This window comes from Cydia strobilella, chromosome 21, assembly GCF_947568885.1.
Source record: "Cydia strobilella chromosome 21, ilCydStro3.1, whole genome shotgun sequence".
In the NCBI taxonomy this organism is placed as follows: Eukaryota; Metazoa; Arthropoda; class Insecta; order Lepidoptera; family Tortricidae; genus Cydia; species Cydia strobilella.
The window spans coordinates 8,549,704-8,576,311 of record NC_086061.1 but is presented as its reverse complement, the minus strand read 5'-3'; the positions used below and the strand labels follow the sequence as shown (position 1 = coordinate 8,576,311).

Genomic DNA, 26,608 nt, shown 5'->3' with positions numbered 1-26,608 from the left:
ACAACATCTACTCATATACATTAGCTATTTGAGCATAAAATTCCAATAATTGTCAAAATACTGTCCTTAAAAGCCTTAATTATATTCCAGATACTAAAATGACAGTTCTGAAAACTGTAGACCGAGCACATGATTGACGCGACAGTATCTCGCCGCGATATTAGACTACCCGTCATTTACTAAATGTATGAATTAAGGCCGTTCCATCGGTTTGCCGCTGTCTCTGTCACATTTCGCAAGAAAGAACGGGAAAGATCATGCGCGCCAGGTGTCAATTTTGATCGAATTTTGTTGATTGATCATGTGCTAGCCCGGCTGGCACTAGTATCGCCACGCTGACACCTGACACTAACAATTTCCTGTCAATTTCATAGGTATCATTGGTACCTAGCATAGACATAGTATAGTAGTTATAGACATGAAACCGAGCGACCATGGGTAATAGAAAGACATGTTCATGTATTGACAGGTAATGTATTGCAGCACAATCCTTTTTTTCTTTCACTCTTATAAATTTCGGTATTACGCCATCGCCTCCTACCTATGCTGCCATAACCCGACCATGAAAAAAAACCCGGTTGGTGATAAGGACAAAGCATATGGCACTATTTTCTCTTTCCTTTTATAGGAATCGCAATAAGACTAATCTTTCTCTATCAAAGAGTGTCAGGCCCTTGACACTAGGTATATCAATATTTATTTACTTGTTGGACTAGCACTGTCAGATGACAAATGTCACCGTGGTGAAACTGATCTCTGATCCGTCATATCATTAGGATAATAAATTGACTATTTTCACTATTCATTCACGTCATTTTTGTATATGGAATGTAAAATTAAGGCTTAGTCAATTCATTCCCACTTGTCTTCTTTGATAATTAATTTTACTACCTCCAAAATTGACAAAAATAACAATTATTGTGAAACTAATCTAATCAATATTATCTGTGTCTGTGACGTTCAAAATGGTCCTTGTTCCATATTAAGACTATACTATTACAAAAAAAAGACAAGTGAGTAATGTCTTGTTGCATAATTTTTCCGCTTGAACCATTATGTTTCTAAGAGCGGACTACGAGTATACAAAAATATTACAATTGCATTATTTAATTAGTGATCTAAAGTACTGAAAATTCTAATAAATATCGTTACTAGCACTCTAAAGTAGCATAAAGCAATAGTATATATTTTATCGACGCTATATCAAGTTCGATAAAATTAACGCGTCAATATAGAGTCGGTAAAATAAATTAAATGTATTAAATATTTAGTTAACTAACATGAAACTAGATGGCGCTAGTAGTCTTGAGAAAGTCGCATGAAAAGAAAATGGTGGCCTAAATAATAATAACATTTTGTTAATATTTGTAACAAAATTATCATATTTAGTTTTAAATGAATACACACAATGTAAAATGTACGTTTAACATTCTGAATAACTAAAATTGTATCATTTCTCGATATCACTAACGCCATCTAGTGAATGATTGTGTCACCGCCACCGCAGTGCTGTTTGGTAAAACAAAAACGTAATAATAAAACAGTTGCTTTACAGTTCATTAAAAAAAATTAAGATAATAAAATACCGCTAGGAATAAATATTCTAGCATATAATTAATTTAAATACTGCCCAATTCGTTTAACAAAATCCATATATAAAATACATCTATTTACATATTTCTAAGATTATATTCAAAGTTATCTTACAAGAAGCTCATTGTCATTATGTTCTTATCTAGTACGGTTATTATAAGGAATATTACAAGTTTAAGAAGAAAACTACTAATTTACAAAATAAATTGATTCCTCTACTTAATCTAATTTTGTTTTCGATACTTTCACTGCAGCTTCATATCAGATATATTCATGACTTCAAAAGCGGCCAAGTTGTACACAAATATCTGAACAAATGTGACGTTTTCAATCAAAAAGGCATTGTCGCTTACCATAAGGACAAAAATTGCTTGTATCTTTATATACGAAAAACCTGTTACAGCGTCGTTATGGCAAGCGACAATGTGGTACCTTTTTCTTGAAAACGACACAAATTATGAAGATGCTTAAGTTCATGTTCAACAACATTTTTGAGCACCTTGGCCGCTACGATAATATATATCTGACTGTACTGCGATGACGAAGAAAGTATGATGCGAACTTTAAAACAATCCAGTACCCGTACCACGAGTCACTGACAGTGTCAACACTGAATACGCTAACATCTACGTTATTTACTTTCTATACATCTCGCTCGCACTAATGTCAGTACGAGCGAGATGCATAGAAAGTAAGTTACGTAGAAATTAGCGTGTTGACGCTGTCAGTGACTTGTGGTAAGGGTACTGCTGGTTGGCAAGTAAAGCCTGACCAGGAATATATGATCACGCGCCATGTTGCGGAATCTCACTGGAACTAATTTTTTCATACTATACTGAACTGTCACCCTATACATGAGAATAAACAGCGACCTCTTGACAATGATCATATATTACTGGTCAGGATTTAATATTAAACGTTTATCAACTTCACAATTAGTATCAACGTACTTGTATCTTATTTCATAGTTTATTATAAGTTTAGAAACGTTTTCAAGTCAACAAATGTACGTACCTTACTTTAATATACATATATTACGTTTATAGTTCTTGTAGAACACAATATACAATTGAATACTTACTAACAACAACTGATCTTTAATTGGATTTCCATCTGTCCAATTTATTTGCCCAATGTGTACTGCCACAGGGCGGACACGTTATACATCAAAAATCACTTGCGTTTATATGTGTGAACGCATCCCGCACGTCTGTACACGCGGCATGCGTCATTGTGTGAGTAAGTTGCTTAAAAACAGTACTGAGCGACCGGCAAACGGCCGTCAATCTGCTGCGGGGCGAGGTCATTCGAGTCAGGGCATACTATTAGTACTATTACTTATTCTGTGGTATTGCGTCTCACATTTTGCTTAATGAGAGAGTGAGACGCAATGCACATTGGACAAAGATATTGGACAGATGGAATGTCACCCTAACCACGAAAATGACACTACTTATATTTATAAATAATACTTTAGTAACTACATCTGCAGAAGAGTTTCAACATTTAAGTTAACAAATGTTTCATTTTCAATCAAATAGAAATTTAGGGGTCCCTTTGTTTGACATAATTATTGAAAGTCATAATGTAATGATTTTCCTCGGGTTATCCTATAGATAGGTTAGGTTAGGTTTGTTTTATGGCAATCCTGAAAAGTTACGCGTTTCTGAGAAAAACCAAATTAAGACTAATGATAATATGAGAATCATTACATTATGACTCAATAATTATGTCAAACAATAGAGACCCAGACATTTATGACAGGTTGTCATTAAGGTGTCAATATCATAAAGATGTAACAGTCCTTGTAGTTGTGTTTTGTTTGACTAATATAAGCATGTTGTGGATACTATTTTTGTGTGTAGGAACTATGAAGAAGCCTGCGCTGTGGATTGATATTGTATTTAATTTATTTTATTTTCTTGCTTAAATAATAAAACTTGAATCACCGACAGCATAGCGAGCTTCAAAAGCGCATATGCTTTATAAATTAATTCCATTTATAAAAAGAGTATGCACTTTTGCAGACATGTGAATGTGAACCTTGCTTGAAAACGTCAGATGATTTTTATGTTGAAAATTATTATCTTGTCACTTTCTTTTGGGAGTACACTAGTAGGCGCTCGGTAATCCGAATTTGAAATTTTCCCTCTATTCCGTATTGTTAGAACTGCCGGGATATTGGATTTTTATGGGATATAAAAACTTGGTATAGAAAATAAATTCTAAACATCAAATGCAACTACACACTACACTGTAACCCCGCGTTCGGTTGTGTAATGTGTAAACTGCCGGATTATAGAGCGGGTTACCTGACTTTGAGTCGCTAAGGCCCCATTAGCACGAGAGCTTAAAAAGCGTTGCGTGTTTGACGCAGCCATAAGTAAGAGCGAGAAAGAGATATCGCTGTCTCGCTCCTACTTATGGGTGCGTCACACACGCAACGCTTTTTAAGCTGTCGTGCGAATGGGGCCTAATTGTCGGATTAGTAGGCTTGCCGGATTGGCGAGCGTCTACTGACTGTAGTTCCATGAGATGTAATGCAAACTCACTTTTGGCACTTAGGGTAAAGGTAAATGACAATGATTGTCAAAAATGCATCTAAATGAAGCTTAAAGTTGGCACTCGGGGGCGTAGCTAGAGGATATGGCGCCCAGGGCAGTCACCAAACTTGCGCCCCCTGACGACTGACAGAAGTTTCCCTGTTGCTGCCTTTTCCCCATTTTGGCGCCCGGGGCACTTGCCCCCCCCCCCCCCCTCCCCCTAGTTACGCCACTGTTGGCACTAGACTTATAATAGGAAACTAGGATTAGAGCCACCGCCATCTGTGATAGATTAGTTACTAATTTGAGATCAAATTATTATGCTTAAGTAATTGTGATGTTAAAATGTTAATAGACCTAATTTCAAGGATAAAATAAAAATAGTGTGTGCGTGTAATCTTTACGCGCGATTGAAGTAAAACTTCTTTGACGTTTATCGCTATGTTGGCACTTTGACCTATTGTGCGTGTGTCACTACTGAGCGTTACTTCCGTCAGAAAAAAAATCTGAGTTACCCTCTAGTCGCGCCTAAAGAAGTTTTACTTCAAAAAATGTGTGAGAGGATTTATGTATTGATTCACTATTTCAAGATTAGACACTAATAATTCGCACACGAAATAAGAAGAGTCCCATCCCGCTTTCTCAGCCTTAATAATATTGTAAGTAGGGGGTATTACTGCAATAATCTGCCGCCAGAGTGCAGCACTAGCACAAATCCTAAACTATAGGGTAACTTATACATACTGCCGTTAAACAGTTTTTTTGATAACTTTTCACTATATCACAATATGCAAAAGGGGCGGATAACGAAATTGTGATTTTTAGTAGGCCCTCGGTATGTGCTAGTGGCGCTCTCTACGCAGTTTTGCGCAATATTCCCTATTCGTGCACGTGCGCGAAGTGTGACAACAAGTGACGGTTCACACGAGTTCATGGTGCTTAGCCAACGTGTCAATCGTTAACGCTCCGTGGCGTAGCGTAGTCATCTCTTATTACTCTTTCATATTAGTGTGACAGTGACAGTTGCTTTTCGTTCGCTACGGAGCGTTAACTATTGGCATGTTGGCTACGCAGCCAGTACGTACAGTCAGCAAAGCTATTAGCCTGACATCCCTGCATACATTTTTATTTTTATCTGCAGGACTGCTAAGCTAATAGTTTCCCGACTATACACCGGTCGAACTTTCAAGTTTACAAGCCCTGCTAAAAGCAAGGCATCAAAAAATAAGGTAAGACTCATTTGAGTGTTCCCCTCCACGGAAATCTTTAGTAAAAGGCGAAAGATTTATACGTTTTGAAGGGAAACCAGAGTAACGATAAATCAGTATGGCGGCGACCCCATCAACTCAGGAAAAATCTTAACAGCGCGATCTATCTTGCATCATAACGCCATCTACCAGCAAATTTGATAACTAATTTAAACATCCTATGAAACACTTTAACATACAAAAATAACTCAAATCATAACAATACTTATAGCTACGTAATTATTATAACACTTTCTTCTCGTTTATGTAATTTTCATGTCAATTAAATATAAATATTATGCGACGCCAGCGCCATTTTTGCGAATTTGCTAATTGTCCATACTATTGGCAAAATTTAACTAAATTTAAATACTTATCCTATGTTGCTGTTTTTATACTTCAGGTGTTTCAGTACTTGAGCTGTCCGTTGATTCCTGAACAATAAAACATTTTTTATATATTTATACATATTTACATAAATTTTAGTAGAATTCCATATATATTTTTCTTAGACAAAAAAAACGCTATCGTAGTTTCGAGTTTCTTATAAATTTTGACAATTTTTTGTTCAGTATGTGTAATTTATTGTAGCGATTTTAAATGATTTTAACCAACTTCTATTAGCTGTATCGATATTGCAAATGTAATATAATCCAGATGACAATTCAATAATTTAATACCATTGAGCTCATCTGATGATGGATTTAGGTGATGGATATCAAAACTCTTCGGCAGTTCAAAACCGACTAGCAAAACCCTGGAGTATGAACCAATATGATATGATTCATTTAATGAGTACAATATAACTAAGGAAGAACAGACAAACTTTTTCCTTAATCTTTCTTTCTTTAAATTAGTTCAATTTCTTTAATTATTACTTCTATTAATGTCACCTAGTTTTTTACTTAAGCTTTGGTTGTATATTGCGAATCCGGCTACCACGTGACAGGCATAGCCTAGTGTGGGGCCACAGGATAATATTATATTGTTTAATACACTAGCAGCTGAAAGCTGATGCGTGTATATCACTGCACTTGGTTTTTTTTTACTATTAGGTCTATTAGTGTTCATTTTGTTAGTTGTTTTAAGTGTTTGTCAAGTCTGTTTTTAAAGGTGTTCACTGAAGGAGCACATATCACTGCTTCTGGTAATTTATTCCACTCGCGTACGACGCGGTTTGATAGAAAGTGCTTCCTAGGATTGCTTGTGCTGGGAACTCGAATAATCTTTAAGCTGTGGCCTCTTAGACGATTATTCTCGCTCATAACAAACAGGTCCTTTAGTTCAGGTAAGTCATAATGATCGTGTATGATCTTGAATGTTTCAATGAGGTCACCACGCTGTCTTCTTCGCTCCAGGGTTGTCAAGCCAAGATTGGCAAGCCTTTGGTCATATGGCTTATTACGTAATCCATATACCATCTTAGTTGACCTGCGTTGCACCTTTTCAAGTAAAGTTATATCCTTCTGAAAGTATGGACTCCAAATTTGGTAAGCATATTCCAGAAGAGGCCTTATGTACGTCTTATATAGTTTTAGAAACAGTGCTTTATCAGTTGTCTTGAAGGTCTTCCGTATAAGGTATACTAGTGAGTTGGCTCTTTTTGTTATTTCCAGAATGTGCTTATCCCACTTCAGGTTGCTTGTTATAGTGACTCCAAGGTCTCTTTGTGAGTTCACTTCTTCTAGGACCTGCGTACCCATGGTATATGCAAGCTGAGGATTTGTGGGCCCAATATGAAGAATGGTACATTTATTCGAATTAAGTGACATGAGCCAGTCCTGTGTCCACCCGCTAATTCGATCTAAGTCTTCCTGAATGATATTATGCGAGATGAGAGGGTTCCCCATTATTTTTGTGTCATCGGCAAACAGTGACAGTTTAGATTTGACAATGGACTTAAGATCGGTGACAAAAATCCCAAAAAGGATTGGACCGAGGACAGATCCTTGTGGGACACCACTAAGAACCTCAATGGGTTCAGACAGCTCCTCCCCTACTCTGATTTTCATTTTTCTTGCACTTAAGAAGTCGAATATCTAATGTTATTAAGGTTTTTTCTTTTAAATAAATATTCTTATTCTTATTCTTAATGCTTTGAAGGCTTCAAGTACAATCCGCAATAAATGTGTATATACAAAATTTCGTTTTTTAAGCGAGGTTTAGACTAGCAAGAACTTTGCATGCAATTTACGTTACATTGCCGACTATTAAGGTATACTGCATTCAAAATGTTTATCAGATACCGCAATGTATTTAATGAATATTGCATGCAAGTTCTTGCTAGTCTAAACCTCACTTTAGAGAAACTTATACAAAAGCAGCAGACCTGACTCGGCTAGTGTGTGAGCGTAGTTAGATGTCATGGCACGTGTCCGGGCCGCAACTGTCTCGCTCCAGTATAGAGTGGTAGAGAGGGAGCACTGACCTGACTCGGCTAGTGTGTGAGCGTAGTTAGATGTCATGGCACGTGTCCGGGCCGCAACTGTCTCGCTCCAGTATAGAGTGGTAGAGAGGGAGCACTGACCTGACTCGGCTAGTGTGTGAGCGTAGTTAGATGTCATGGCACGTGTCCGGGCCGCATCTGTCTCGCTCCAGTATAGAGTGGTAGAGGGAGCACTGACCTGACTCGGCTAGTGTGTGAGCGTAGTTAGATGTCATGGCACGTGTCCGGGCCGCATCTGTCTCGCTCCAGTATAGAGTGGTAGAGAGGGAGCACTGACCTGACTCGGCTAGTGTGTGAGCGTAGTTAGATGTCATGGCACGTGTCCGGGCCGCATCTGTCTCGCTCCAGTATAGAGTGGTAGAGGGAGCACTGACCTGACTCGGCTAGTGTGTGAGCGTAGTTAGATGTCATGGCACGTGTCCGGGCTGCCTGCAGTCGCCGCACACCGGCATCGCGCTCGAGTAACGCTCCACCTGCAACACACACCCGAATCCATGAATTAATCGTCATCTAATACAGCTGAGTACTGCGCCAACAGGCGAGACTACTAGCACCGTCTGATGGTGAGTAGATTTAATACTAGTTGAGTAGTAAAAGAGCTTCCTAATTTGTTCCGTGCATGATTGTGGCGCCGCTCTAGTGGGTGTGGGACGACTGCTTATTTAAAGTTTGGCGGCCAAATAGTATGAAGGTGTCGTCCCACGAAAGTTCATATTTTCACCACGTCGTGCGCTGGCGTCGCTTCGCACATAGACAATATGTTTATTTTTTGCTTAGCTTGTGGAAAATGTAGAACCTAGATAAAAAAAGTATATTAAAGTACTTATATCAGACTATAATTATGCACCTATTCTACTAATGTCTGATTAATATTTATATTTAATAATCGTTTATGAGAATTTTAAAACTAATTTAATTTTTCTAAAAGAATTTTTTTAGGATACTTAAAGATTTTTCCGTCTTCTTGCAGATTACTGTTATCTATCTATCTTGATGATTACTTCTTGCTGTTATATGAACAGCACATAGTTCCAAAGATAGATATAACTCCGTAATAGATGGATACAGTCTAAGGAAAAAACGTGCCTCGAAAATCAAGAAAATTTGATTCTTGATCAGAGGGCGCTACTAGCTTTGGCCTACTGTCGTATAGATGGCGTTGACGGTTTCGTTTGTTTTTTAACAATTTTAACGCATATCAGTAAAAGAACATGGGTCAAAATCATAAAAATAATTTATGCAAATAAAAAAAATCATTTATCCATATTTAAATACATTTTATCGTATTTTTATAAATCTTCATTTTTAGTTTTAAAGTGTGTCGATAGATGGCAGTGAATTTACTGTGGTTACAAAATCTACTATGACAGTACCGCTCTATCTTATTATATCCTCTTTGATAGTTCGAACATATACAAAAAAATAATCGAATAAAATCGGTATCGATATGTCTAACCTGGAACGTCCCGGCCCTGGCGTTGTACTCCTGGGCCATTTGTTGACACGCGTGCAGCACCGCTTCGGAGTCAGTCAGTTCGTCTGGAAAGTTTAAAAGCCCAGGGTAAATCTCCGTTTTGATGACCCGTGGCGCCATCCATCGGGGGATAGCCGAAGCTTTACCGTGTAACTCCGCTAGCAGTATGAATATTGTGGAATAGCATCCATATACGTTTACGTAATTTTTATGTGGATAAAACTTATAGAAAGATTGTTTGATAGACTTCGCAAACCAGTACTAAAAAACTGAAAATATTCTAACAATGTTCTTTGTACATTCTTAATAAAAATCATGTCAAAATTTTGTTTTATTGATATTGCTAGCGCCATCTGTAGGGGAGTACTTACACTAGTGACGTTCGAGCATTGAATTTTTAAGATAATTGTTTTGCAGGTTTTCGTATCAATATTCAATAATAATATGATTTAAAATTCATGGATATTTCCTAGTACTCGTAATATTCATGAAACGTGAACTATTTTATATGTAGCTTAAGCCAAAAATACAGGTAAACTCACGGAATTTTAGTCACTCGCGCGACAGCAGCAGTGTGCATTAGTACGCGACGTATGGCTATCGTTAACGCTACTCACATGCACTGTTGGTGGCGTTGGTGCTTGGAAATTGAGACCTAGGCTCTCCAAAGCATATCGCGCGAGTGACTGAATTTACGTGAATTAAACCGTATTTTTGGCATTAGTATGACTCACGACAGTTTAAATTCGATTATTTTATATGTTGCTTCAAGTTTGATGACGTTCATATATCATTCGTGTCATTTGCCTCTCAAAAATGCGACATACCTATAGCGACGTGTGCCGACACGACGACATGGTGCGTGGAGAGCGCCCACGCGTGCACCGAGTGCACATGCCGCACGCCGCTGACGCCCGACAGGGCCTGCACGAACTCGCGGTAGCTAAAATGTATGAAAAAGGTGAGACTACTAGCGCCATCTGTTGGTCAGTAGGTTTAATTCCAGTTGGGCAGCGGCCGAACCAAAACACACTGTACCATAATTGCAAGTTAAAAAGGTACAGTGAGCTGCAAAATTGCATGAACACATTATGAATTAATTAATTTATAAAGTGGTCCTTGGTCCTGCAATTTTACAGCTTGGTGTACTTATTTCACGAATCAATTCTTATAAAAAAATACCCCATTTATGTGCTTCGCCCGAAGTTTCTGTTAGAGAATTCTTTATAGTATTAAATCCGCCTTCTTCGCGATGTGTTTTTCTTTTGTGTAAAATAAAAATAATATTTACTATTCCAGTTCTATTCAAAGGCTACTAGTGCCATCTTTTGGCGAGTAGCTTAAAACCTATATAGCGTATTTCTGTATTTCGGAAAGACTGAAAAGTCAACTAACCGGAAGTCCTTGGGTACAACCTGCATGATCATTGCTAGTGCGTCGCGCACGACGAGCGCCGACGTCAGTAGCACGAGCACGGAGAACACGAACGTGCACATGGAGCCCACTATCTTCGATTCTATATTATTCTAAGACTACTAGCGCCATCTTTGGGCAAGCAGCTTAAAACTTATATAGCATATTTCTGTATTTTGGTTTGGCGACTGACAACTAATTGGAAGCCGTGCCCAGCGGCTTCCATGAACATTGCTAGTGCGTCTCGCACGACGCGCGCCGACGTCAGCAGCACGAGCTCGGAGAACACGAACTTGCAGATCGGATCCACTATCTTAGCTTCTATTTTATAATTATTCTGAGACTACTAGCGCCACCTGTTGGCGAGTAGCTTAAAACTTATATAGCTTTTTTTAATTTATTAAGGAAACAAACAGTCACATACAAATACGTTTAAACTTGTAGATATGCAATTAGACCTATAGATAGTTCCAAGTATAAAATACTGACATTGATAAGTAGCAAAGAGGGATATAATAAGATCAAAGATAGATATAACTCCGTAATAGATGGATACAGTCTAAGGAAAAAACGTGCCTCGAAAATCACGAAAATTTGATTCTCGATCAGATGGCGCCACTAGATAAGATAGAGCGGTACTGCCATCTATCGACATACTTTAAAACTAAAAATGAAGATTTATAAAAATACGTTAAAATGTATTTAAATATGAATAAATGATTTTTTATATTTGCATTAATTATTTTTATGATTTTGACCCATGTTCTTTCACTGATATGCGTTAAAATTGTTAAATAATAAACGAAACCGTCAACGCCATCTATACGACAGTAGGCCAAAGCTAGTAGCGCCCTCTGAACGAGAATCAAATTTTCTTGATTTTCGAGGCACGTTTTTTCCTTAGACTGTATCCATCTATTACGGAGTTATATCTATCTTTGTAAGTAGTAACAGGGCTTGTTCGGCAGTGCCTATGCCTATAAATAGGAAGATACACAGAAATAACAATTGGATACACAACTAGTATCGATCATGCTTACAACAAACATAGCAGTCCCGAGTTCTACCTTCTCTTCTACCTACTATACCAATGTTTAAAAGCCTAAAAAAACGCCCGAAACAGGCATAGGCTGCCAAAAATGACCCATAAAATTATATGGAATGTCGTATATACGATTTTAGAATGACCTTCGATGAACCATTACTCATCTAATGTGCACAACGTTAGTCAGTTTCCGCTGGGTACAGCGACATCTCACGAGAGATTGGGTAAACTTATTATTAATGCAGACCCCCACCCACGGACTACCTACGGCTGTGTAGCCGTGGTTAGTAAACTGTGGTTCAATTCAGCTGACTATTGTGTCCAAATCTTTGGTTTAAATCCTAGAGAATTAATATGACAGTTCGACTTCCCCAAATACAACCAATCTGTCATCCATACTAATATCATAGAGTAACTTATACTAGAGCGGTACTGTCATAGTAAATTTTGTAACCCCAGTAAATTCACTGCCATCTGTCGACACACTTTAAAACTAAAAATGAAGATTTATAAAAATACGATAGAATGTATTTAAATATAGATAAATGATTTTTTTTATTTGCATTAATTATTTTTATGATTTTGACCCATGTTCTTTCACTGATATGCGTTAAAATTGTTAAATAACAAACGAAACCGTCAACGCCATCTATACGACTGTAGGCCAAAACTAGTAGCGCCCTCTGAACGAGAATCAAATTTTCTTGATTTTCGAGGCACGTTGTTTCCTTAGACTGTATTCATCTATTACTGAGTTATATCTATCTTTGCTAATATTGTAAATGCGAAAGCATTACGGTTTACGCACAGGGTTTACGGTTCCCTAAAAGAAAAATTTGGCTCCGCAGACAGCGAACGCGTTTATGTCCGCAGACCACTACTATATTTACCGAAAGACAATAAAAAGATATCTAGATTTATAAAGTTTACATTATAATCATGACAGACTCGTCTAAAGAAAGTATTTTTGGCGAAATTAGAACTACAAAAGCTGATATGGAATGTTTGGGGGTGGCGAGACGGAATACGACGAGGCAATTTAAAAACAAATTTTTCAAGAAGAGTAGAAGAATCAGTGAGGTTTTTTAAGAGTTTATAAAGAAGCATTTGATCTATAAATACTGCCTACTAATTTTACTCCTATATTTGAACAAGACAGATTATAATAACCCGGAAGTCCCTGAGTACAGGCTGCATGAGCATTGCTAGTGCGTCGCGCACGTAGCGCGCCGACGTCAGTAGCACGAGCACGGAGAACACGAACGTGCAGATCGGGCCCCCTATCATAGCTTCTATTCTATTCTAAGACTACTAGCGCCACCTGTTGGCGAGTAGCTTAAAACTTATAAAGCAAAGATTTTATTCCTATATTTTAATTAATTTTAACAAGACATAACTAACCGGAAGTCCCTGGGTACAGCCTGCATGAGCATCGCTAGTGCGTCGCGCACGACGCGCGCCGACGTCAGCAGCACGAGGACTGAGAACACGAACGTGCAGATCGGGTCCACTATCTTCGCTTCTGGCTGTGGAAACCATATTTATTAACTTTATTTATAACATGTAAACTAGATGGCGCTGCACGACCTGCGGTAACTAGATTGCCAAGCGTCGGCGTTTCACAATCCAGAGATCCTGTGATAAAAATACTTCAGTCGTAAGACTCTCACTTGCGAGTTTTTTGTTTATAAATAACGCCACTTAAAATTTCTTTTGAATAAATAAAAAAAGTCAAGAAAGTAGCCAAGTTTTTACAGGCGGCTCCAATCTTTAACAAGTTAATAATAACTCAAGTTTCAACGCTTTAACTCAACAATATGTCTAGAATAAATATAATTTAGTATAATTGATTAGTCACGTAGAATCTTAAATATAGTACTCGACTGGTATTGCTTGGAAAACTCACATAAAACTTGATGAGCACCGAAGCTAAGAGGACTCCGCAACTCTGGATCAAGTCGCCGAGCACGTGGATGAGGGCTGCTCGCAAATTTATGTTCCTGGAAACGATTATAATTTTATATTTCAACTTTTGTATTTATTTTCGAAGTAGGGTGACTAGGGTGTTCCAGATGGGAACAAGGAGTTTTTAGAGACTTGACTTTTCGAAACCATAAATGAAATAGGAAAAATATTGTTTAGTACAATGTATGGGAATTTAGAGTAGTGTGGTTTGTGTGGCGATAGGAAAGCAAGTGTGGGAGCTGAAGACTATGATTGGCTAATTATACATATCACGCGATATTTAGGTGTTATGATTGGGTGCGGCTCGATACAATGCAAATGTGTGTTCTGTGTAGTGGCTATAACGATGAAATTAGAATAAACATAAAATTCAGCGGTGAACGCAGCGAAGCGGTGTGAACATAGGGTTAGAAATTAAAATACACACTGATATCAATAACTAAATCAAAAATATAAAAGATAAAATACTGGCTCTTCTTATGTAACACATCTGTTATTTATACAATGGTAATTTTGTTATTGCACGCCTCATTTTAAAACTACTCATCAATAGATGGCGTTAGTAGTCTCACGACTTCCAAACGAACGAATCTTTGCGATAATTCTATAAAGAGAATACAGAACAGAATGTTTGTCTGCTTCTCCCGCCAAAGAGATTGTTAGAGTGAGACGGAGATAATCACCTGTCGCCGCCTCCTTCCACCCGCGTCTCTCCTAACTCCTTCATAGAATAATCCCCATTAACGGAGTAGTCTCCATTGACTATGGCGCCATTCTGCTTGTTGCGACGAAACACGCCGAAACGTGAGCGCGGCGTGTGTGCGTGCGTGTGCCCGTGTGTGCAGGCCGCGCCGCCGTGCGTGTGGTGGTGCGCTAAAAAACAAAAGCTATAGTTTGGCCCAGGACTGTCTCATTTGAACCATAGACAAAGAAAATCGTACTGTCTTGTGTCTTACGCTACGCAATTTCGTGGTTGGTCCCATAGTAAAAGCTGCTCAGTATAATCCCAAAACCTCCCTGGCAACGGGAATGCACATCTTTTTTGTCCACCCTGTATATACTTATATATATACCCTGTACTGTATATACCCTGTATAGACCTAACGTTCTATATTTTCCAAATTGATTGTTAGATGGCGCTGTCACGATAGTGGCGACTCCTGAATCGCGTTCTTTAGAGACGCTTGTCAGAGCGTAGGGCTTCTGACTATCAGTACACTCCCTAAGGCTTTGACTTACCAATACCGGAGCATCCATGAAGCACAACAGCGAGTATGATATTAAAGATGACCCCACAGCCAGACACGACCATCATGGCGTCCGGCTCGATATCGAAGTCGCGCGAATGTATTCGGATGGCGGCCACATACACGAAAATGCCGGTTAGGATCCAGATTAGGAGGACGGACACCATTGCGCCGAGGACCTCTGCGGAAAGAAAAACTTGAATTTAAGACTGAGCGTCATATACATACTTTTACAAAGATATCAGTCACAGTCCAAGTTAAAGTCTGCACCTACCTGGCAAGCAACAGAGTGTACATAAACATCAAATTCCTGTAAAAATGCGACGTTTATATTAGTAACAACCACACGTTGTTACTTCAAAGTTTGTGCATACTTTTGACGGACTCTTAACACATTCACTGCCCCCAACGCACATGTACGTTCACCGTCATACAAGTTTGTTCCTAGGCCACGCCCCCTGGCAGTGACTGCGTTAAACACCTACAGCGGACAGCCCAGTTTTTCAAGAAACATATCACCAAGCAAAGTCATCATAGGAGACTAGTGAAAAGGTCCAAAAGAGAGCATCAAACCCAAGAACTGTGCCCGTTACAATAATATTATATAACTATAGTTAGGTTAAATACTCATACATAAGGAGCACAAATAATACTTCCATATTTATATCTTATTTAGTCCTTAGGAACCATGAGATTGAAGACCTAGTGGCTGAACCTAACATCGTGGGAGAGACTAAAGCTCACAGACTCCGTTGGTTGGGCCATCTTGAGAGAATGGATGAGGATCGGAACGTGAAAAGAGCATACCTGGGCCGCCCAGCAGGAAGACGTCCTACTGGACGTGGAGGCGGATCTGCGCGAACTTCGAGTCACCAATTGGCGAGAGGTCGCACAGGATCGAGAAAAGTGGCGCTGTCTTGTATCGGAGGCCAAGTCTCATTTTGGGTCGCTGAGCCAACGGAGTAAGTAGTAAGTAAGTATATTTATTTCTATACCTACGAAGAAATCTGTTATTTTTGATTAACTTTCGCATTCCACTCATCTTTGTCATACACGTTGTTAAACATGAGCTTGTTTATTTATCTTTATCGGCAATAGAGACTCGTTTAGTTTGCCAATCCGTCGTTAGATGTCGTTGCCACGCTAGCGGCGCATCCTACAACGCGCTAGCGAAGTGTCGACTCACCGGCGTGCTTATGTACCCATAAGACATGGTTAAGTCCGGTTGCCGCTTGGCGCAGTGGAAGGCGAGTAAAGCAAGAGCGAAGCCTCCGCAGCCGCTCAGCATGTGAGCAGCGTCGCACATTACGGAGAGGCTGCCTAGGAAGCCGCCGTTCAGTTTAGTTTCCAAATCGGTTGTTAGATGTCGCCGTCAGTAATTTTAGTTTACTCACCGGCTCGCTTATAGCCATAAGACATGGTTAAGTCCGGTTGCCGCTTCGCGCAGTGGAAGGCGAGTAAAGCAAGAGCGAAGCCTCCGCAGCCGCTCAGCATGTGAGCAGCGTCGCACATTACGGAGAGGCTGCTTAGGAAGCCGCCGTTCAGTTTAGTTTCCGAATCGGTAGTTAGATGTCGCCGTCACAAGTAAAATAGTTTACTCACCGGCTCGCTTATAGCCATAAGACATGGTTAAGTCCGGTTGCCGCTTAGCGCAGTGGAAGGCGAGCAGAGCGAGAGCGAAGCCCCCGCAGTCGCTCAGCATGTGGGCCGCGTCGCACATTACGGAGAGGCTGCCCGCTAGGAAGCCGCCGATCACTTCTGCTATCTGTCAAAAGTAAAGGGACGATTAATATAGTAGGTACCTAAAAGTTGTTTGGAAGAGTTTGCCTTTTAGCAATAAGACCGCCTGCTGTGTACCTCTACTTCAGTTTCTGTATTGTATAAACTATAGTCATGGACATATTTAGAGGAACGCAAAAAAGGGTTTAATTACTGGATTACAGTACATATTTGCAGCACCTAAAGTAATTTCGAAATTAGTAATTAAATGTAGTACCTACATAAACAATAGTAGTACCGTTAGTATGTACTAACCATGAACAGTCCACATAGTACAAGAGCTAGTAGTAGTTGTCGAACGGCGCTCCGTGGCTCCGAGTGCGAGGTCCAATGGCAGTGGGTGGCAGTAGGGCTCCGCCCCACCGGGATATCTGTGTATGTCTCCTACAAAATACAATATTATTAGGTACGGGCTTCGCGTTAAAGTAGGAACAGTTTATTGTTCTGTAATTTTGTAAGATAGTGGATAAACACTTCTCCATACTCAGTTCCAGTTTCAGTATCTTTATTTTCTTTCAGAAGACAAGTATCATTATCATGCAAAATTGTATACAATAAAACAAACTTAGCCTAAATCATGCATAATATTCAAAAAGAAATTTCGAATAACATTTCACAAAGTACTGATAAATGTACTAGGTATAAAGATGTCACAATTCAAGTTAAGTAATACATAATTATTTATAACACCATTTAGATATTTACCTAATAGGTACAAATTAAACCTAATGACCCCTATTTAATGGACAGGAGAATGTAGGAACTAAATAGGCTAAAGACTAAAGTCTATCTCTTGTGTAAATCGGCTAAGAAATAAACATTTATATCACTTCGTATTACCGCAAACGGCGCCAACCGAGCCACCTAATTTGGTCGAAATTTATACAAAACTAGCTTCTGCCCGCGACTTCGTCTGCGTGGACTTAGTAACAGCAGCTAAAGTAAGTATAGCGCCTGGAAAAATTCTCATAGCAATTCAATTTGAGCATATTATGCACACAAATTAGCAGGCACTTCATTAATTATCTCAATTCCACCCCGCTTTTTACTTTCTTAAGGGATGATTTTCGGGATAAAAACTATCCTATGTCCTTCTCAGGGACTCTACCTATCTCTATGCCAAATTTCATCAAAATCGATGAACACACAGACAGACAGACTTTCGCATTTATAATATTAGTATGGATATGTAACGCCGGCGCCAAATAGATATCTAAACTGTCTAGACTATGCCAATAAATTACAAGGACTACTTTTACTGTAGGTACATACTAGCAGAGCAGAGGATACCCATTTATAATGAGTATCTATACCCGTAGTGTATTATTTCATTAATTACTCCCCTCTTAACCATAAGGCATAAGGGTGTCAGGAATTATGCAAAATTGAACCCTATCACTTTGAAATAAAGTTCAAAATCAGGTAGGAAGTATATTCCCTCTACCTTATAAAGGCTTAAAGATCAAGGTCATTTTACCCTGATTCGCCCTAAGATTCGATTCAGCACCCACACTTCAATAACGTGAACAGTGAACACACGGTTCGTTGTTTATGTAAAAGCTTAATTAAGCGAGGTTTATATTCGGGGTTGCTTTTTCGGCCGGCGCCCGCGGGTCGCTTCGCTCAATTTAGTACGCGTGGAATGGTTTGGTTTTTAAAAAACTGTTTCTTCTGTTTATTTTTTTAGTTGAAAACAAAAAAAAAACTGTTTTTGGTTAAAAAATAACCGACTTCAAATATTTTGAAGTCAGTGCCAAGCCAAATAGTTCTTAAGCCAAGCCCTAAATCAAAGACATTTATATAAAGCCTAATAAAATAAAAAGTAACGCGTTGAACGCGAATGAAACTTACAACCAAACTGAGATTTTTGTGTGTCAAGTGTTTGTATCAACTTTCAGAACATGTACTTAGGCATTTTTATACATCTTGTATAAGATTAGAATGGTTCTATAATTAGATACTTACAGATACTACTTTCATTTTGGTGTGAGTTCAACAGCACTTTACATCAAATTAATATAACAAATTCGATCTAGTTCTTCCAAAAAACACAAAAGTAAATATTGATCTAGGAATTCATTATATTACTTATAATCTGAATAATAGAACATCGCACTTGTACTGATTTGTCGCAAGATTCGGTAGGTAGGTAAGCAATGAAAAATTAAATAAGAACCAAAATGGCGGCTAAGCATGCTACATTGATCTAGGAATTCATTATATTACTTATAATCTGAATAATAGAACATCGCACTTGTACTGATTTGTCGCAAGATTCGGTAGGTAGGTAAGCAATGAAAATTAAATAAGAACCAAAATGGCGGCTAAGCATGCTACTTGAAAAGTTGTTGTAACTGCAGCAGAATATGGAAGAAATTTCATCTTTGTGGCGAACGTCACAGAGTGCACATTAGAGTGTGAATGTTGTGTATTATTAGTTGTAAGGCAAGTTTCAAATAAAGAACGTTGGTGCAATGTTTTGTAATTGAGGGTAGTATTAAAATTATGTTCCTCAGTAAATTGAATTGGATAGTTTCGTAGCGGCATCTACAAACATCACCGATAATCGCATGCGATCTGTTATACATTGCGGCATTTTATCAATCAATTTAATTCGTTGTTCCTACTTGGCCGGCAGTTATATATCTAATATAGCATGCCATTAGTTACAGCGTCTGTAGAAAAGCCTTATCGAATCTGGGAAATTACTCTGTGACGTCAAAAGTTGAAAATGTAGCTGTGTAAGTGTGTGTGTGTGTGTGTGTTCTATTTAAAGTTGTAGACTTGCATTTTAGATTTTAATTTTTATATTTTTCCACTCAGAATCACGAGTTCTTTCGATCCTAATACGAGGAAAAAATTGTCCCCAAAATGTCATACAATTTTTTTTATCCGTTCTGTTACGGTCATAGAAGGTTTTATAGAAAACCGCAACCAAACGGACCAATCATTATGTGGAAACCTTTTTTTTAGTAAAAATGGAAAAAGCTCGTGAGTAGAAATAATATAAAAATTCCCACTTCTAACACAAAAATGTTGGTACAACTTTAAATAGAAATGCCCCTGTCTAGCGACAAATTTTTTGCCACGTCGAGCGCCATTATCGTCTTTAGTCCCTCCAGCACGCTGTTCGCACAGTGACTTGATTATTTACCTAAATACGAGTAGGTCGTCCTATGGAAAATCGCCTAACTAATTTCAGCATAAGAGTATGTACAACGGTCTAAAAATTAAATTAGATAAGGATAAGATATTGTTTCCTTTAATTACAATTCCCGTTAACTTTCTATACTGCATTTAATTCCAGTCTATACAGGATGGCTAAAAAATAAGTGCATTCACGTTGCCAGGGAGGTTTTGGGATCATACTGAGCAACTTTTACTATGGGACCAACCACGAAGTCGCGAAAAAAAATTTACCCTCCCATAGAAAATGGTCCAGCCAAAATGTATGAAACAGCCAAATTTTTTTCGCGATTTCGGGGTTGGTCCCGTAGTAAAAGTTGCTCAGTATAATCCTAAAACCTCCCTGGCAACGGGAATGCACTTATTTTTTAGCCACCGTGTATACAATCGAATCGAAACTACCTTCATTAAGAATGTCAACAATCAACTATAACGGACTGATAATGCGACGCGCTGATAACTTTTATTTGGGTCCCTTTGTTTGCCGAAAACAGAGTACCTGCTACATGTATTGGAAAGTTCGGAAACAGACTTGAAATCACGCACACAATGTGTGCCATACTCAACTAAAAGTGTACCTTTTTTCGGTTGTTGATAACGCGCTATTTTCATATAGCTTCTATTTTATTTATATAGCTTTTATTTTATTACATATTTTTGTTATCGCATCCGGAACACCACGCTGCGCTCTAAAACCCAAATAATAGATGTAGCTCGGAAAGCGGACAAGTTGAAGTGGGACTGGGCTGGTCATGTCTGCCGCATGCCGAATGTCTTGTGGGCCAAAATAACCACAGAGTGGGTGCCCCATGAGTCAAACCGGGGATCCGGCAGACCTCGTCGGCGATGGCGGGATAACTTGGACTCCTTTTTGAGCGACTGGCCAGATGTAGCTCAAAACCGGGAGGAGTGGAAGAAGAGGGGGGAGGCCTTTGCCCAGCAGTGGGACACAATAGGCTCGTAATAATAATAATAATTTTTGTTTTGGTTGAAAACATCTTCAAAATTGACAGAAAACATTGTTCTAAACGGCGCCAATAAATTATCCAACTGAATAAGCCCGCGTCTAGGGCGTCTACGCGTCGCCACAGCTAAATATTTAACTGTAAAAACGTCTTATAATACAGGAATTGGCATAGCACATACGACCTTATTTAACGACAGTGTCGTTACTTTAGATTTTAGAAAGGCCTTAATGGTACTTATTCACATAATAGCAACGCGCCGATTTTAGGGTTTTAGATAAAATTACCGCTGAGCTCGACCCGGGTTGTGCTATTTGTATTATCTTATCATTATCATAATCTTGCTAGCATTGTCCCGGCTTCTTGCCACGGCTCATGGGAGCGTTGGGTCCGCTTGGCAACTAATCCCAGATTTAGCGTAATAAGCACGTTTTTACGAAAGCGACTGCTGTCGGACCTTCTAACCCAGAGGGGAAACTAGGCCTTGTTGGGTTTAGTCCGGCTTTCTCACGATGTTTTCGTTCACCGAAAAGCGACTGGTAAATAAAAAAGGTTTATCGTACGTAAGTTCCGAAAAACTCATAGGTATGAGCCGGCGTTTGAACGCGCGACCTCCGAATTGAAACGCGATAAAATTCTTAGATTCTATAATGAGTTGTTCGTTTTTTTCCTGAGAGGATGAGTAAGGAAATGACAAAACAACACCTACCTAGGTAGATTCCAAGCTAGTATAAGTCTAATGAGAATTCAAATACGTAATCTGTGTTAATAGCTATATCATTATTAGTTGCGTTGCGTTCTACAATACCGACACTGACAACTGATCATGTTCTCGATAAAGCTTTAAATAGTTCGTTGGCTTTAAATCATTGTAAATACATCAGCAGATAAGTAGTACTGTAACTACAGTCGCCATATAAAACGGAGAGACCACGGTGCTCAAAAATATCTGAGCATGCACTCAAACAACCTGCACCTGTATATATACGCTTGTTTGATACAAATAAACATTGATTCATTAAACGTCTTGATAATACAGGTTTTGTTCAGATATTTGTGAACACCTTGTCCGCTCCGATATATCTGATGGCGATGGCGACCGTTGGTGTTCTGTGTTGATAAATAGATAAGTAGATTACATTATGCGGCCTAGTTAATAGAGGTGATAAAAGGTTAATGTATTATTTGTTAACAACATAAATTCATTAGTGTAATAGATTATTATTGTGTTATTATTTTGCTGTGTTTGGTAAGTCGTTCTATACTATAAGTAGTGTTATAGTTAGTACAAATAAGGAACCCTTATAGTTTCGTCATGTGGGTCTGTGCGTTTGTCTGTCCATATGTCGCAGGCATTTTTTTGAAAAATTATAAGGTGTATTCATGAAATTTGGAATGTAGGGGTATTTTGTTAGCCGTATAAATACTAATAAAAGTGGACTCTCTTATTATAATATGTACGTAACAACACACAAAAATAGGGAATAGACATACACGCACATAAATACATACACACACAAACACACACACACTCTCACACACATAAAACAGTTTAGGTAATTTGTATTAGATTAAAATTTACTCTAATCAAATCAAAATGCATAATGCATTAGTAAAAGTCATAGCTAATTAATTAATATTGTCAATATGAAGATAATTTCTATGTATTCTATGCCAAGACGAGCTAAGCGAAACGCAAGGGCACTACCTACCCTTTCTCGAAGCGCTTCGTTTTTTTGAACCCTCATAACTTGGGTTTGGATTATAATGAACATGCATTCTCGGAATATTTTATTTATTTATTACATACACACAACCATCAATCACAGGATATCCTAATTTGACAGTATGCAAATTGACACAAGAATAGGTACAAGACATTAACTTATAGATTACAGTAGCACAATACGTATAGCGTAGCCCTTGTGAATTCGTTCAGAGAACAAGAGAACAAATGAAGGGTACACGGAAAGAACATGTCTAGTCACTTTTTTTGGAAAATGAGATTTTAATCTCAAAATGTAGAGCCCTTAATGAACTATTAGTTACGACTTCTGTTACCGCTGCATTTATAAATATCTCGTTTTTGTCTGACTTTAAAAACACCTATACACGAAAATAGTATGGTTAATTACCCACATCGTTCCTTGCAAACCGCGATAACTCAAAATGTTGTCAAAGTGACTAGACATGTTCTTTCCGTGTACCCTTCAAATCTAACTCGATCGATATGATGGCATTAGTGGACGTATTAGGCACATAAATTTTCAATTATATAGCTCTTATACTTTAGATTTTATGCATATACTTTACTGTTTTATACACTTATTAACGATTTTGGAGTACTAAAGGTTAATTAAGCCCAGTTTTTAAGTAAAACAGTCAATACAGTGTCGTACAGCTGCGATCGTGGCCCACAAATGGACTCGCTGGAAGATCAGCGGCATCAGCGCTGACACTTGGGTCGGCATTATGCTTAGGCGAGCGCATTTCGTGGTAAACACTGCAAATATGTTTTTTAATTTTCCTTGTAATGCTACTATGTAAGTTTATCACGAAATAAATGATTTATGATTTTATGATTTCTCTCTCTCTCTCTTTAGCCTTTTTCTACCCTTTGGGTGTAGGCCTCCTTCATTTTGCGCCATTCGTCGCGGTTCTGTGCGACTTGGAGCCACTGTTTCCCCACAGTCTTCTTAATGTCGTCGTCCCAGCGCATCTGGGGTCTCCTTTGAGGACGCTCTTCCCCCCATGGTCGCCACTCGAGTAGTCGTTTGCTCCACGAATCGGTCTTCCGTGCTATATGACCAGCCCATTCCCACTTCAAATTGGCTACGCGTTTTATAACATCATTGACTTTGCTCTGTTGTCTCAGCCATTCATTTGTTTTACGGTCTCTCAATGTGATCCCCACCAATTTTCTCTCTAACGCCCGCTGGGCAACGCTCAATTTACGTAGTATGTCTTTGGTGAAAACCCAGGTTTCAGCTCCATAAGTGAGAACAGGCAGGATACATTGGTCAAATATGCGTGCTTTTTGTTCGGCCTTAAGGTTCATTTTGAAGGCAAACTCGAGATTGGAATAGGCTGCCCAGGCTAGTCGTACGCGTCTGTTGATCTCATTGGTTTGGTTCTTTTTTCCAGTCACTATCTCTTGTCCCAAATACACGTATTTATCGACAGTTTCGATGGCGGTATGGTTAACTGTGATATTCGCCTTGACACCTGTGTTGGTCATAACTTTTGTCTTGTCTAGATTCATTTCCAGCCCACACCGTATGGAAGCATCGCTGAGTTCTTGGATCATGCTTTGAAGTTCAGCGGGGTCACTTGATTTTATGATTTATTACAGTAAAAGCTTTCAGTCCCTAAATGTACAAATAAGAATAAGAATAATTTATTATTTTAACAGAAACATGGTATAAGTTGCACAAATGTTGTCCTGTGTGTCCCAAACTAGGCTGAGCCTGTATCTTGGGACGCAACGAGTCGGTTTTACATTAACATTTTACCCAATGATATCTACATTAGGAAGTTACATTACAAACAACAAAAAAAACGATAAAACACAAACAATAAAATTTAAATATTACATGAAAATGTGTGTGTGTGTGTGTTGTGCTGTTGTGTGTTAAACCCAGAAACCTAACTTGAAATTCGCATAATATCTTCCGTGTCGTTGTATGACAGGGAAGCAAACCATTTCCTTAACTTCTTTATAACATTGTGCAAGGTGTACCCTTTTAGGTCACAGCTTTTGCATACAGCATTGTAGACAAATGGATGCATGAAAGAAGCAGAGCGTTGTACATGTGACGATTTAGCTTGAGGTAGAGGGACTCTATATACACACCTATTCATGATGAGATCCTTCAATGGCGATATATCAATATTTTTATGTACTCTTATAACCGCACTCATTATAAACAATTGCCTGACTATAAATTGAAATAAATGTTATATACGAAGGAAAAAATTACCAAAGCCTCCAGTGTCCAGAGCTGGAATTGAACCAGCGTACCCCACATTTAATTTAATTCGTTCTTAGAGAATTGCCTGACTCTTAGAATCCCTGTACCTTTGTACAGTTTATCTGTAGGGAACCAAAAAGGTTTCCTCTTCATAACCTTTAGGACAGCGCGCTGGGCACGTTCAACTTTAGTCATTGCCGACTTTCTAGTGCTGCCCCAGACGCTAATACAGTATTGTATTATAGACTGGCACAGCGCTAGGTATACTACCCTTAATACATCTGGGGGTGAACAGTCCCGCAATCTCTTTACCAAGTAAATTACTTTTCTTGTTTTCTTTGCTAGTATATTTCTGTAATATGGCTCTTAAAAGATAGATTTTCATCTAGGATTAAACCAAGGTACTTCACTGTGCTGCAACGCTTTATGACATCGCAGGAGCAGGTCAGTCTTCTAGTGCCACATGAGTGCATCTTAAGATTGTAAGTGGTAGGAGCCGAGGCTATAGCTGGTTTTGAGAAGGGAATATGGCAGCTTTTGTCTATATTAAGAGCAAGCAGATTGGAATCCAGCCACCTCGACACCGCAGCAAGACCCATCTCAGCTGAATGGTACGTATCATCCCAAGTTTTGCCGCTAAAGAGAGCAACGGTGTCGTCAGCATAGCAGTAAATTTCGGAGCTGGGTATGACCTGAATTATACATACAATTATACATATTGAATTGCTATGTCTCTTAATGTTAGCAAAATATTTTTTTGTTGCCTAATAATAAAATAACTAGAATAGACGTAGAAATATAGCACACGCATGAAGTTAAACAAAACCTTGCGAAAACGGATATTAGAACAAGATAAGGTTTTACAGTTTTGATAAAACAGTGTTAGGTCAAAAAGTGTAACAACAATAACTATCATAAATTTACGATTTAACCTTTATATAATAAAACATCTACCTCTTACAACTACCTATTGGAATTTCAGGAATAATATTGGAGCATAATTTAGTTTTTTAAGAAAAAATATTTTTTTTAGGACGTCTTACCTCAGAGAGCAAAGGCGCTCTGTCCAAGTGCTCAGAAGAAGCAAAGGCCGATTCGAAATACACTCCATGGTCTCCCGGGTCGTATCTGGAGCTGCCCTCGTCCCACATCCTAGTTTCAGGCTCGTCAGACATTCTGGCGCCGTCACTTCTTGCAAAAAATGCTATTCACACCATCACTACACGATTATACGCTAGAGGACTAGAATACGGTCTTATTTGGTAGAATTTAATTAGTATGTTTGATCACTTTGTTCAATTCATTACATTTATGATTAAGAAGAAACACGAGACACTGCGTCGTGATAAAATCGCAAACGTTTATCTACAGACCAACTACAGACGAGTGATTATGGCTGTCAAAACGAAATGTCAATAATGTCATTGCGGTGCGTTTTGTTTTTGCATAAAGTGATATGATAGAGGCAAATATATAGTTGGTCAAACCAAATTGTCAGTAAATAAGAACAAAAAAAACTATACCCTTCCTTTTCTTTTGGGTGCTAGTACTAGTGTAAGACAAAGATAGTATGATTCTCACTATCTATGTTTGAAATGAGACAGTCCTTTGACAAACTATAGTAGATTGTTAACCAAGGGATGAAAGGCACTCATTTCTGCCGAGGTATTTTGGTGCTCGAAGCTCTAACGCAGTGAGAGCGCCAATAGTCCGAGGCTGAAATGATGCCTTTCA

The 26,608-nt window shown here is 38.6% G+C and overlaps 1 protein-coding gene and 1 non-coding gene across 2 annotated transcripts; both read right to left on the bottom strand.

The window, feature by feature from the left end:
- Nucleotides 1-4,389: 4,389 nt before the first annotated feature.
- LOC134750934 (proton-coupled zinc antiporter SLC30A2-like) lies at nt 4,390-26,238 on the bottom strand. The gene is made up of 11 exons (XM_063686188.1): nt 25,918-26,238; nt 17,008-17,136; nt 16,576-16,738; nt 14,966-15,154; nt 14,410-14,599; nt 13,668-13,761; nt 13,163-13,287; nt 10,131-10,246; nt 9,286-9,368; nt 8,204-8,302; nt 4,390-5,817 (listed from the first exon to the last, which is right to left on the bottom strand). The coding sequence occupies exons 1-10, from the start codon at nt 26,047-26,049 to the stop codon at nt 8,237-8,239; spliced, it is 1,287 nt and encodes a 428-aa protein (XP_063542258.1). The 5' UTR covers nt 26,050-26,238; the 3' UTR covers nt 4,390-5,817; nt 8,204-8,236.
- On the bottom strand, nt 5,333-5,450 carry LOC134751326 (U5 spliceosomal RNA). The gene has a single exon (XR_010128623.1). It is a non-coding gene; the product is annotated as a U5 spliceosomal RNA (small nuclear RNA).
- Nucleotides 26,239-26,608: the final 370 nt, after the last annotated feature.